The following is a 15,045-nucleotide window of genomic DNA, read 5'->3' as shown; positions in this document are numbered from 1 at the left end:
TGGGGGAGTGGATGGATGGAATGGGGAAACCTTGATTTTTACTCCCAAACGTGATTTAAATAATTAGCCCCAAATATGCTCTCTATTACTGTTGTGTCACTCAAACAGACACCATAACACCCCTTCTAAAATATCGCCTCAAGCTAAAAACACAGAGTGAAATTATGTCTTCCATCGATATGTATCGTGCACTAAAGATTCACACCAAAGATTTCTTGATAATACTTGAGAGAATCAAACATTTTTTAGGAAGATGATATTCACTCAAATCTACCCTTTTCTTCATGAACTCTGAGTCTTGGATTATAAAGTTAACAGCACTATGCAAAACGAAATACTTCAACGTTCAAAATGATCTGGCGTTCATGGCGGACCGCACCTGGCTGAAGCCGTCAGAGCAGACGAGGAAAGGTGGGGGAAATAAAGAGGATGAGAAGATTTCCCTTTAAAAGCAAAGAGAGGGAGAAGGGGAGGGGCGTGATGGAGAAGAGAGGAAGGTAGAAAATAAACCGAAAAGCCGTTGAAATCTTCAGATCTCTGAGGAGTTACGAGACATCAAGTTTCAGGATGAAAATAGAAATCCGAGGCATAAGCTATGTTATGACTAGTTGGCCTCTTGTCGTGTCATCTTGCTCCATCCTATTCTACCATCTCCTTTTCCATTTTCCCGGTCTATTTTATATTCTTCCTTTTTCTCACTTTTCTTCTTCTTTTCTTCTCCTTATTCTCCTCCTTCTTCTTCTTCTTCTCCTCCTTCTCATTTATAATGTAATAAAAAACATTTATAATGGTGTAATAACTCTATTTAAAAACTGTTACTTTGTCGATTACCATGAGATTTTTTTTTTATATTCTAATAATCCGTTTCCATTTTCTAATGTAATGCAAGACTAAACAAGCGAACAACCCCACCTCTTCCCCCGTGTCTTTCTCCCCGATCCCAATTACATACGTTATCAAAACTCATGGATATAATGAAATATCCGAAGTTTTCCTCTGACGGAATCTTGAGGTTGTTGCCATGGTTACCGTAAATTCAAGTTCTTGTGACTTACTAAGCTATATATCGAAGGTTAATACTTGATATGGCAGACACCCCTTCTATAGACGTATTTTATTTGAAGCTGCCAATGTATTGATTACAATTCACATCTATTTTTCTTATGCTGACATTTCAATAAATTTGACATAGACCTACATAATTATGTAGTTATAGACAAGAGGTTATAGGGTAGTTTGAATGGGCGATATGGTCATCAAACTGCGAGAAATTTTAGCTGGAAATAATCTAGGCTTCAAAACAAAATAAGTAGATAATTCGATATTTTGCTTCTATTTCGTCCGAACCACAATATCCATATTTGATTCGTAGCCCCACATGTTAAAACGGAATTCACTTAAATACAGTGCATAATTAGTTCATACTTGGGGCCCAGTATGAACCTTTTTGTGTGTACAGATTTTATATATCATTTAATGTCATCTTCATTTTTAAAATAATTCATTATACAATCATAACACAAATAAAATATTAACTGGGATTCGAACCCACACCCCCCTGGTTGACAGAGTCAGACATCTACGGATCTAGTAGTATTTTAGAAATTACTTTCAGTAGTATTACTTTTGAGATTAATGATCTGTAAAAAGCGGAACTTTTTCTTGCATATAGAATACAGCGGTTGTTATGTTTTCTTCTTATAAAACCCATATGCAACCCACGTAGCGTACTCGGGTATTAAGAAAACTGAAGGTCAAAATGGTAGCTTACTATTTTCATCACAATAACCTTGGTCAACCTCTTGAGATATCAAGGATGAATTGGCTGAATTTAGCAGTCCAATTTAGTGATAATCATTGACTGCTTGCCAAATCAACAACCGTCAACCCCCTGGTCAACCCTAAAGCCGTCAGAAAAATACTACGAAGCACAAGTCATCAACTTTCAAAACTGTACACGGGTACAGCATTTAATCGTTTTAGTTTGAATTCGAATTCCAGGTGTTCTTGCTAGATTTTGCTGAATTTAGCTGACGAATTTGGTGGTAATCAGTGAGTTCTTGCCAAATTGACAACCATGAAGTCGTCGAAAGTTGTCTTGAATCACGTGTCGTCAGCTTTTGATAAGACCAATATAACATTGAATTAATTAGGGAATATTGGGGCCTTTGATCGTTTATAAAGACAATAGCACGAATACAACCGAATGGTGATCATATTAATTTAATTCTATATTGCCTAAATCAAGAAAACGTTTGATTTAGCATACACTTGATTGGAAGGTTGCATACGTTCAGGGGTGGATCCATAATTTTAGAATTTGAGGGGGGCACAACATTTTTTATACGCAAAAACAGATATACATAATGACTCCAAACTTGTTCTTTTTTTTTTACTCCCCTTTAAAAAGTGACAAGCAGAACAGTTAAAAATGGCTCTCTGCTCAAGTAGTCCGAAAGGTATAAATGTTTCCCACTTCGTACATGTCACAATTCTATATGTCATCTAGTTTACATGGTTGATGGTTCACATGAAAAAAAATGTATAAAAAAATGGTCAAAAATATGGAAGTAGTAATATTTAGAGACAGATGTTTCCAAGTCGGTCTTTTTTTTAAATAGGAAATGTGCAATAGAAATACTGTTTTCATTATTATCATTATTAATCATGTCTTTGAATGCGAGATCCTAGGTTCGATTCCCACCAGTTCTCTCTCAATCTTCATTAAAACCCTTCCAAGCAATCATAAGACTTTCAGTTAAAACGACTTTCATTCCTCTGCTCCACCCAGTCCACCTATGATATAAGTATCCCCCTGACCCTGACCTTAGTGAAGATAATTACATTTAGATCTCACATCGTAAACTGTGGTATGAAATTAGGAAGCTACTTTTGACATTTTTGCGCATCACTCCTTTAATAACTGCAAAATACGCAAGCACCAACACTTCTCAAGCTTACTACCCCCAGACCTGACCGGGGGCATCAAAATGTGCGCCGCTGTGATAACAAGGCAGTCAACTAAAGTGACCCAACATTATTGATTAACCTTGACTTTGCCTAGCGTTGCCGAATTGAAGATTCCTGTGATGGACGCACTGATCTCGAGAGATCAGTGGATGCCACGTCAAGACGATCGGATATCATTGTAATTGCCAATTTGGGGGTAAAGGTAAAAATAAAGGATCGGATGGGGGTGTCAAATTAGGGTTTTATATTGGTGTACGGTTCACCTTCACAGAGGATGACACAAATTCCTGTCGAGTTTTGGAAGAATAGCTTCAAGTTGGCAACACCCCTCCTTACTTTATTCCCCTTTTCCATATCCCGATCGGTTCATTTACCCCTTCTTATCTTTCTCCATGTTTAGTGCAATCGATTGATTTTTTTTTCACCCCTGAATCGTAATGAAATTCCATATTCATGATAATTTTTCCTAATTTAAAAACCATCCTACTCCCATCCCCCCTCTCCTTTTTTCAGTCTCTCTCAGTCTCTGTCATATCTATTTCACTTCCCAATCTCATACAATCTTCTTATACTTTAATATAGCTTTGATTGAATAGCATCAATTTCAATTATCAAAAGCCATTGACACCATATGACATAATTCATCTCAAATTCATGTATGCATTATGTTCTTTGTGTTGCAAAAATTCTAAAAATTTGTGAAAATATACCCAATGTTGTATAAAAATGGAACAAGCAAGGGTTGTAGGGGAAAAGTCAGTTAAAAACCTGTTTCATGGATATGTTTGGCCAAACATTGCATAAAATTTACCCAATATTTGTCAATATTTTACCAAACAAACATGCATGTTCATCTTTACCAAATAATTGAGTACTGGTACACTTTTGTTTTTAGAGTGCAAAGGGGCAAGTATATGTACATGCACATCTTGCCCCCCAAACAACTGTGTTACGATTTAATTTTCATTAATTTGAATCAACACTCATTCTTATAAGACAAAACCCGAACAAACACACAATACCATCATTGGAATAAATTTATCTTAAAAATATCAGAACAATTTATTCTGTACACAAAAATAACAGAAAAAAAAACAATTTGTGAATGAAGTCGACTACAGATGTCATCTTAATTTCTCTTCTAAACCTAACACAGTACCTCAGAACACAATTCATATGATTTCTTCTGATTTTGTTACCAAAATGGAGATTCAGGATTTCCGAGAAAGAAATCTATAAAAATAAAATTACATAGTTCATTAAAATTATATCGGCCAATCCAAAAAAATCATTTCATTTCAAAATAACCTGTTTTTTATAGTCATCTTTCCTTTTTCAGTTGGACATTAAAAAATAATCCACAAAAAGACATTACATGGGCATACATTTCAATTAACGAACACCTCATATTCATGTTACGCTAAGGCAAGATATTTGTAAGTACAGTACATGTAGAAAATAAACCTATCCCTACCAATGCTATGATGGGCAAACCTTATCAAAATGAGAATTATCGGATTTAAGAAATATGAAAAGAAGTTTTGGTATAGTAAAACTAAGGCAAAAATCCAGGTAGATTGTTTCAAACAGAAAATGATATCATTAGTCTCTATAAATTCAAATTCACCTTTATCCTTTTTTTTATCGGCTTGTCCTGTAAAAGGATGAAGAGCTGCGAGGGGTTGCCTTTCTTAAGGCTATTCATGCACTTACGAACAACTTTATAAATGATTGGATAATTACAAGCTAAATGAGTTGCCATTCTTTTTTTCCTTACATAAATTAGCTAAAGTTGAACTACATGGATGATGATGAAAAGCTGGAGTGTTGATAAACATTTGAGTACAAATGGGAATCCCTTACTGCCAATTTTGTCTTTATAGTAATACACTCAAACATTGTTTTGCTGCAAAAAGAAATTTCAGCATTTCATATTCTAGTTCATCGCAAAGTTATGCATAACTTTACAGACCAAATCTCTCTACATCTTATTTATGTACAAGTCATCAGACAGACCATTTTACACAAAATATGACTTGAAAGGATTCATTCTTATTCCGTTGACTAGAGCAACCTGCCAGAGATATCTTGAGCTGGAGGTAACGATATTTTGTGTTACAGCAAAATCAAATCCTAAGCAACAGACATAGAACTTACTTTTTAAGGTAATAAGGATAAAAGACAGGCAAGTAAATGAGAGCTGAAAAATAATACAATGAGCAAGTGTACACTATCAAATTCTCAATAATAGTATCGCATATCTTGATTTCAAAGAGTGTAAACTGTATAACCAGATAAAAGCCATCTCATCGCTGGTCATTCGAACTGAACATTTGTTTTTATGGCAAGGAAAAGTAAAATGATTGAAAGAGTCGTGAAATAAAAACAAATGGATCAGCACAAGCCTCTCTACGTATATAGATTATTCATTTTGTCTTGGCATGGTATAATGATAATTTATTTATATCAATTACATAGTGCAAATATTTACTGTAGGCTTTATGCCTTATTGGATAACATTGTCTCAATGACAGCGAGAAGATTGTTCCATGGGGGGTCATTCTCTCATAGCCATTTCATTATTTCTACAAACAGCTAAAACCTAATTTAGGGTTTTTCTTTTGTTGGTGTGTCTCAGTTGAAACCTATATCTTCAAAGGACTGTAGTGTTCAAACCTTGTAATTACAAAATAATAATTAAACAATTTCTTAAAAATGAAGAAAAAGCTATAATTCAAAAGATGGTAAAAGTAGCAATCTAATAATGTCTGAAAACCATCTCCTCCATAGAAATGTGCAAGGGAACATGAAAATTGAAAAACATGGCGAAATTCATTAGTCATTATCCTTAAAAATTGCTACATACAGTATGTGCCCCTTATTTTCAACTGCAATACAGCTATGTCAAATGAATAGTGCATTATTTTTCATTATTTATATACTTGATTTTTTTCTGCTGGAGAATATATATGATACACATCACAAGGAGTTCCATCTAAATAAGGCACATTGAAGCATGAAGCTTAGTACTCAGGGGTCTTACAGCCGATATCTAAAACAGTGCTAGCATTTTCTGACTTAACTACTGTATATTCTCACAAAATGTTATTGTAATTTATCTTTTTGGGGGTGGAGGTCTATAAAACCATCCATTTACAGTCATTTTGATGTTAATAAAATAATTGATCAGAATGTCTGCAAAAAGTATCCATTCCTGAAAAACTATATAAAATGCTGTTTCTTTTTTGTGTGTATTTATTTCATATTCCAGGTTAACAAAATGACAATTTGTGTGCTATTTGTTTAATTTCAATATCAATGGCAAAAAATAGAGGGGCTGGAATGTCAAGAACTCCTGATTTCCTTAAAAAAAAAAAAATAACACGTGAGGTTATATTGTGTGGTAAAATGAGATAATATTACAAATAAACTGGCAAGTTGACATTTCAGATCCGTGTCAAATTAGCTTCATAATGGGCAAAGAACAACATAAAAGGGACGCAACCAAATTCTTATTTCGTACTGTAAAAGCAAAATAAATAATATCAAACTTTAAGAGAAAAAATAAAAAGAGGTACAAATTAAATGTGTACAGTATAAGTGTACGGGGCAAATATCAGCATCATAGATATAAGTGTGTATAAAAAATTGATCTATTTCATGAGAAAAAAATGTGTAAGTTTTAAAATGGTTTGAACCTGTTCTGTTATATTATACTACAAGCTATACTTCGTCTTGCAAGTTTAAATTGTGCCCTAGTTTATCACAACTCCTTAAAATGCAAGTACAACTACAGCTACAAATTACATGATTGTCATAATACATTTATTTTAACACAATGAAGTGCAGGAACTGTGATTTGCGCATCAAAATATTACAAGATTCTCCTCAAATTTGGTCTCTAGCTTGTTGCTTACATTACAAAGGCATTCTCACAGCACTTGGTTTACAACATACTGCTACTAAGATACTACAAAGATATCAAGAGATTTCAGTTCATCTGCAATTCCTGTAAAATGGCAGAATTTTATCAAAAGAATATAAAAAAGTGACTTTTCCTGCCTAAAGATATATGTGAACTCTGGGTAAAATTATATTGACACCATTGTCATATTTTGATATATAAAACAAGAATATTATGTCATGATTACAAGCTATAAAGTCTTGCAACACCTTATATTTATATTGAAGGTGTGTTCTTTAATTGGTGAATAGTTAAGATATATATATACTAGAGAGATATGTGTTTCATTGTATATGAAGTGAAATGGATGGCAAACAGTTGAGAAAAAAAAATGCAAACATTGTCATCAAGTCCATCGTCAACAGCTCCAAAAAAATCATATACATTCGAAAATAGATATAAATAATGACGAACACAAACTATTCATACGATAATCAATAAACTTAGAATGTTATATTGCCCAATGTTTTTACATGTTAAACACAAAACACCTCCGAGCTTTGCACTCTGAGTTGCATCACACAGCAATTGGCTGTACATGTATATAAAATATAAAAACAAACCCAAAGACACAAAAATAATGTCTTATAGAATTGCTTCGCGTCTGCAAGCAGATAATCAATCATAAATAGAAAATCTTCACAATTTCATCCTTTCTATATACATTTGTGTTGTTTATATATACTTTGTTCATATATAAAAAAATTATTTATCACTATAAAAAAAGAATATTAACTTTCATCAGCTCTTCCGTTTGGAAGCAATCATACTTTAAGTGGTTGCATGAGAATCAGAAGGACGTATAGTCTGTAGATGGGAAGAGTCTTTCTGATTCTGAAGCAACTAATTCATACTAAACATCATAAGGTATTAAAAGAAACATTTGGACATATTTCATGAATATTCATAACGATTTGGTCATCTTTATTAAAGCATGAATTACAAAATGATAGAGGTGCAACTACATGTGATGGGCCTGATATTAATCACCCTTTTTGAAATTATATTATAAGAGACTGGTCACATTTTCTTTATATTTGCCTTAATGTACCGGTCTCTGACCATTTTATACGGAAAATTTGTCTGTTTATATCATAATCATGGTTTTTTTTTTTATGTAAGAAAACAGAAGAGAAAGTCGAAAATGTTGGTGTGCATGGCTACACAATTTTGACACGATATTTATGTTGTAGGTTTTGCATAGATGACATACAATTATACATGTACCATCTTTCACAATTTGTTACAATTACAATTCAGAATAGTTAAGAATAGCATTGGTCTTTTTTAATAAGTTTTACATTGTAATTTTGATCTTTCTTTCAACTTTTCTTTTTAAAAGTAGCCTGAGCTTCATCATGATTAATATTTATTATCACTGTCCACTCACATTTCATCAACTGACCGATTACATAACACCGCTGACAGACTACAGATGTCAGGTCATGACCTTTCACCCCAGGTCGTGACCTTTTTACCCCATGTCGTGACCTTCGACCCTCATAAGAGCGAGATAATGGGTGCTTTCCCCCATTGAAATCAAAGAAAGGATTGTCTACATAGTTTTCTTTTCAAGGAAATGCTGCCCTCAACCACCATCATCAGATAGGCATTGTGAAAGATTACGCAATCAGCATACGATCTAGAAGAGATGTGCGCACTACAGTCTAGTTTCTAATCTTGCTTTATGCACGATATCTACACATCTACCATTATACTACCTGATCTGGTACACAAAACAATCTATCTTCTTCTCCTTGCCATTCATGGCAAGAGAAAGGTGTCACCTATTTTTTTTTTCAATGAATGGTTGACAAATGTGATATATATGGAGATATTTAAATTGTATATGTGTGATGCATGCTCCTCACTTACAAGTATATATATCATAAACTCAAAACCTTAGCATTGTTAGTGAGAAATGTGCTGGATTTGTCAAAAGAGCCAGTCTCAAAGTGGTCGGAAATCTTTTAGATATGGTAATAAAGAGCCGACTACAACTTTGATGTCATTGGTGGCACATCTTTTACATTTAAGGTCTGGTGGAACTCAAGGCTCTGTAACGCAAAGATTTTCAATCATCGCTAAATTGCAATTGGCCACTCATGATCAATATTGAAGGCGAATTTCACTCAAACCACTGACCTGTATCCTATCGAAAAAATTATTTCATATTTGCAATCCATCACAAACCTTTGTGTTATAAAGCCCTGGACTGCCTTCAAGTGTTGAAGATGTGGCTCTTCTTCTGGTGAAGCGGATGCAGTACACCAAGTGTCTGCTGGAAGATCTCTGTCTGTTCAGGAAAACACCAGAATTGACATTACTCATATCTAACAGATAAATACACTTTAGTGGTTAGTGCTTTGTGCCGGTCACGTCCTATGACCATCAAGCTACATGTAACTGATCATGTTGTCGGCAAGGATAGTCGGTTGTGCCAAAGACTCTACAAACTGCCTTCTTGGTGCTATATTTCTGATTGCTTTGGCACGAGAATGAACATTTCCTGACGCTAGCAGTTTAATATACTGGTCGGTGCTCTGTGCTGGTCAAGTGCTCCATCCATTAGTCTAGATGACCATCTCGTCAGCTAGGATAGACGGTCGTTCCACCTGCCTACGCCGGAGACTCCGCCGTATGCCATCGGCACGTCGGTATGGCTCGTTTTTCAGATCTGAGAATTTTACATGGGGGAAAAACAGAGAAGTGGTCATTAATTTCCAAATCAAGTTACATACAATACTATGCAATACCTCTAGTAAACGCCACTTGACACTACACAATAGGACTTGACTACATTAGCGATCATTGTTTCTAAACATTCGTCATATGGTAAAAAGCCCATAGTGACACTGACACTGATAATACATTTAACACATAAGGCCCGAGTCCATTGCTATTATCATAAAAGAAGTATTTATGTCAATAGTAAGTTTTTGAAAGTAGCTATCAAATAATTGCAAGCATTTACAGTTGTGAAATCATTTCAAATCATAAATTTTTTTGCCTTGCAAATCTGGGGCCCGTAACACAAAGCTTAGCAATGATCATAGAACCTTTTTCTACGATTGATTCCATTGACTACAATGTACAATCAATCGTGAAAATCAAGCGTACGATTAATCGCTAACCTTTGTGTTAAGGGACCCGGAAGTAGTGTTTCCAATAGTCATAAAGAATATACCCATATTTTGTATTTTTTCCCTGTTGTAAAACTTAAAAGTTCTTGCTGAATAGAGCAAAATCAAGATTTTAAATCGACATATTTAAAATTCATATTCCAATGCACTTCTTAAATAAAATTATGCATCAAATAAAAGAGTATCGGAAATATCTAAAAACTGAATGTATTTAAAAATCTAGCTTCAAATTTTCATGATTTTCTTTGTTTAAATGACTTTGAGCACCTTCATTAAATATGTATTGGTGGATGTGTCTATGTCTTATACCTAATTCCCACTGTCTAGATTTGCGCCATGATTGAAAAGGTGGTCTAAATCATGGAGAAATCGTAGTGATGTCAGAGCTCATCAGATCCTGAGGTCAGTCATGGCAATTGTTTTGACTGTAGGAAATATTTTGGTGACTCGAAACCTTTCGCGATCAGCTCTGAATGGCCATCTTAAAGGGATGCTCCAGGCCGAAGATATTTATACCTCAATAAATAGAGTAAGATTCACAGAGCAAAATGCTGAAAATTTGATCAAAATCAGATAACAAATAACAAATTTATTGAATTTTCAAGATTGGCATTATTCCGGTGAAACAGTTCTAGGCATGTCTTCATGAATATTCATTAGGTGGGCTGATGATGTCATATCCCCACTGGTATTTTATTATATGAAATGAGGTTTATTCAAAATGTTCCTACCAATAGCTAAAGCAATTGGATTCACAACTGATTAAGTACATTAGTTATTTACTGCTGCAACTTATTTCATCATAATGGAGACACATCATTTACATATTTATGATAAAGAAATGAAACAATTATGATTTCATGTAATAACACAAGAAAAGGAAAAGTGGGGATGTGACATCATCAGCCCACCTCATGAATATTTCATAAAGACATGCCAGGAACTGTTTCACCGGAATAATGCAAATCTTAAGAAACCAATAACTGTTATTTGTTATCCGATTTTGATCAAATTTTCAGCATTTTGCTCTGTAAATTTTACTCTATTTATTTAGATATAAATACCTTCAGCCCGGAGCATCCCTTTATGACCGCACGGCAATGGGAACGAGGTGCGAACAAAAACGCTTACAAGTACATGTGAATGATGGATACTGTATTTGGAAAGAAAACTCGATATCTTGGTAGTCTAGATAGCAAACTTAAAATATGATTTGCAAATTACATATTAAAAAAAAATCCTTTCAACAAATGGGAAAAATTAATAGAAATATATTTAAGATCCACAACAAATAATGCGGAGCTAATAAAAATGAAGGGTGTGTATCATGTGTGTGCATTACCAAAAAAAAAAAGGTCTACACTTCATGAAAGTCTTTCTAATTATCATTTTAAGGATGAAAAATCAAATGGTACATGTACATGCAAAGTACATCTATTTATCACATGTACCATATATGTCTACGAGATAGAAATGAATAATAATAAAGTCAGTTCTTGTACAGTGCATATCATGTTATCATTTGATGTCTCTATGAGCTTCCAAATAGACTGTTGCTTTGCATAGTGTAATTTTTGATTTGTACATTTGTTGTAATTTGTTTAAGAGATTACTGAAAATCCAAAGCATTTTGTTAACTCTACCTGTATTAAGTTCTAAAAGTAGGATTACACAACAGAGCTATTGTACAACTATGAATATTCAAATTTTACACTATGTACATTGTAGAAGGGAGAGAGATTCTTCTAACTTCTAAATAGCTACAAGGAAATGTGTGTTGTGAAAAGTACAAAGCAAAAATTTTAGTCAAAAGCTGATAGCAATAGTGACAAGCTAATACAATCAACATCAAAAGCAAGCAAGCAAAACTCATACAAAGACATGTAGTTCGAGTCTAAACTCACTTAAGGTGCTCAAACATTTGAAAAATGTGCTGCACAATGTTTGTGAATAACTAAAAGATCAGATGATGGGAGCTTTGAAATGATTTGAAATGATTTCTTGACTGTTCCTTGTTGTAATGGTAGCTAATGGATTTTCTTTGTGGGAGCATTTGAATAAATAATGGAGCAATTCATCCTATTAGACTCTTGAACATGAATAACTTGCATTCTGATTTAATCAAAATGATCAAAATAACTGTACAGATAATGAATGCAAATGCATATATAAACTATACTGGATGAAAAGGAGAATGGTAATAAATAATGACCTGTCACTTTTGTGCATTTTCATGTTCTATAGGTATAATGAAATACATCTGTTTAATGGGGGAAATGTGAGGGATTAAAAATGAGATTAAAATGGGATTAAAGGGGTTAAAGCTTACCGAGCTTGTCTTAAAGCTGATCGTTTGAGCAAGCGGGAGAAACAAAAATCAATGGAGAGCGGTAGAAGTAGTAGGGGCAGAGATTATAACCATGATAAAAAATAAAATAAAACAAGAGAAACATGCGATATGTTAGGCCAGGTTCGTAGACACAAGTTAATTGTATAGGAGCTACATGTAAAGCCCTCATGGAAAGGAATGAGTCAATCAAAAGAATGTGAAATAATAGTGATGACAATATATACCAAAAGTGAATGAAAATTTATAATGGAAACCAGTATCAAAATAAAATAGGATAAAGACACCCAGATCAAAACCTATGTTTATACATTATATATCTGTTTATACCAACATTAATCATTTCAACTTAGACATCATTTCCAGCATAGCTCTTACTTCATTTTGATACCCACTACCCCTCCCCCCCAAAAAAAAAATATATATATATATAGATATATAAAATAAATTTATTTTGCATGAAAACTGCTCATATTCAGAAATCTTTAATAAAACAGTTACATTGCATAGCTGGCCAGCTATCCTAGCATTATGTTATGTACTAAAGCACCTAGCATTAAATAAGAATAATACCTATTATTACCCGTATGACGGCCATACGGTGAGTCAAAAACTGCCGTTTTCACATTTTTCATATCAGATACACATATATGGGTTTATTGTATAAAGCAGCCATTTTTAACTCGCCGTACAACCACCATACAGAAAATGTGACGGCAGCATTAATGATTGGTTATCGTTATCTGGTTATTTTGAGTGGCCTTTCTTTTATATCAACATAATTGAAGCCCCATAGAATCATTAAAAGACCATAGTAATTTATCTTTGTCTCCTAGCATTTAAACCCTCCCTACAGCCAAGCTATGGATAAGGTTGGTAATATTCTACTTTGACAGAATGGATTTCATATAACTATCTGGACTCGTGAAATTAATCACAAATGATGATGAAGATTAACAGCATTTTTTGTGTAGCACCGTATATAATCTGTTAAAATAGTTGAAGAATAATACTTCTCCAACAAAGTTTAAGCATTTATTATGCTAATTTCCTGACTCATTTGTGGATATGTTTTTTAATACACAAGCTGCTTTAGGTATATATCCATGCAGGTGCATTCGGCCAACTTTATATAAATTTTGGTTTCTACTTACAAAAACTAAGAACTTCTACACTAGTGGGGTCTAATTCTACATAATGTGAAAAGCATATTAGTGAACAAGGATCAACTAAAAAAGTACAAAAATATAAACAACTCAAGATAAATCATAATATAAGAACAGTTTTTCATGCATTGAAGTAAAAAACACAAATGTTCTTTCAGATTACGTCTTTATCTCTAAGATGCACCAAAGATACACTTTATTATTGATGTATCCTTAACTGTAATCATAACTGCACACTTTCATGATTGTGAGCAGGTTTATAAGTGAAAATTCAGAACTACATATAGGCATAATGAGTCATTCTTGAGGGCATATAGAACTAAGTAACATTTTGAGATTATAAAAGGCAAAGTTTTTTTTAATAGGGTTCTGTGTTCCATAGAGATGTGATCACTTCTGGGACCCATTAATTACATTTCCTGCCCTGAAATTATTGCCTTCATAATATGATAACAAAATTATGATCATGATATACAATATTTGTGACTTGCTACCCCCTAAACCAACAATAAGTTGCCCAAAATGAATTTTGAGATTTTTTTGGCCTCAAAGAATGAGAAAACAAGGTTTAAAGTACAGGGTTCATTCAAGCATGAGATGTGCGCGTTCTGCAAAGCAGTCGGGGAAAATGATGTCAAAGAAATCTTGCATCTCATTGTTTATTTACAACTTCAAAGTTTTGACAGTATGAGGAAGATGAATTACAATTTCTAATAAGCTTTTGTTTCCAGTTTTTAATTACATATTTGAAGACTTAATACATTGTATCAATATTTTGAACATTTACAGAGAATCTTCCTTGATGACTTCTTGTTGGTTTGGGGGTTGCGTGTCACACATCTCTATGATATCTTGCCCCCGTCTTACAAAGAGTTACGATTGATCCAATCGATCTCAACTGTATGGTAATCCATCCATACCATAATTTTTTCTACAAGTAATTTAATCTCCTGAGTAAACAAAGAGAATCACACTGAATAATCAAGAGAATGGTGAATGTATGAATATACATCATATGGGCAATTCCATAGGTTGGTGGACATGAGCTCAATGTGTCTTTGTACATATAGCCCATCTGAACCGCAACGTGAGTAACCACTTTATCTGCACCCCTTGTAAAAACCATGTGTTCTTTATTTTTTTAATTATATACAAATCTGTCACCCTAATATACTTCTTTAAAATGGATATAATCAACTTTCATAAAAGCCTTGCATGAGGACACTTTCCACTTATGTCCACTTTTCATTTTATGCATGTCCAAATCATGTAACATGAGTAACCGACACATTTCAAAGATTTGCCAGGAGCATAATGAAATTTCCCAAGTTTTGTTTTTATACAAAGGATAGTCAGACTGCGTACTTTGTTGTGATAAAGAGATGTTAAGTTCCTATCAATAATAATGGAGTTACAGCTCCAAGTATGAGTCAAGGTGTCTCCAAATGTAACGTG

The 15,045-nt window shown here is 33.7% G+C and overlaps 1 protein-coding gene across 5 annotated transcripts in view; it reads right to left on the bottom strand.

The window, feature by feature from the left end:
- Positions 1-4,003: 4,003 nt before the first annotated feature.
- Positions 4,004-15,045, bottom strand: part of LOC129275034 (formin-like protein 2) — a 51,855-nt gene continuing 40,813 nt past the window's right edge. For 4 of the 5 annotated variants that reach the window (XM_064108965.1, XM_064108966.1, XM_064108967.1 and 1 more), the window contains exon 25: positions 4,004-9,611. In XM_064108965.1, coding sequence (XP_063965035.1) covers positions 9,508-9,611 — 104 coding nt within the window. In that variant the 3' untranslated portion in view covers positions 4,004-9,507. Of the gene's footprint in view, positions 9,612-12,406; positions 12,423-15,045 lie in introns of all 5 variants that reach the window. The other variant, XM_064108969.1, reaches the window with a different exon arrangement.

This window comes from Lytechinus pictus, chromosome 13 (genome assembly GCF_037042905.1).
Source record: "Lytechinus pictus isolate F3 Inbred chromosome 13, Lp3.0, whole genome shotgun sequence".
NCBI lineage: Eukaryota > Metazoa > Echinodermata > Echinoidea > Temnopleuroida > Toxopneustidae > Lytechinus > Lytechinus pictus.
The sequence above is the reverse complement of the archived record's forward strand: the minus strand, read 5'-3'. Positions and strand labels throughout refer to the sequence as shown.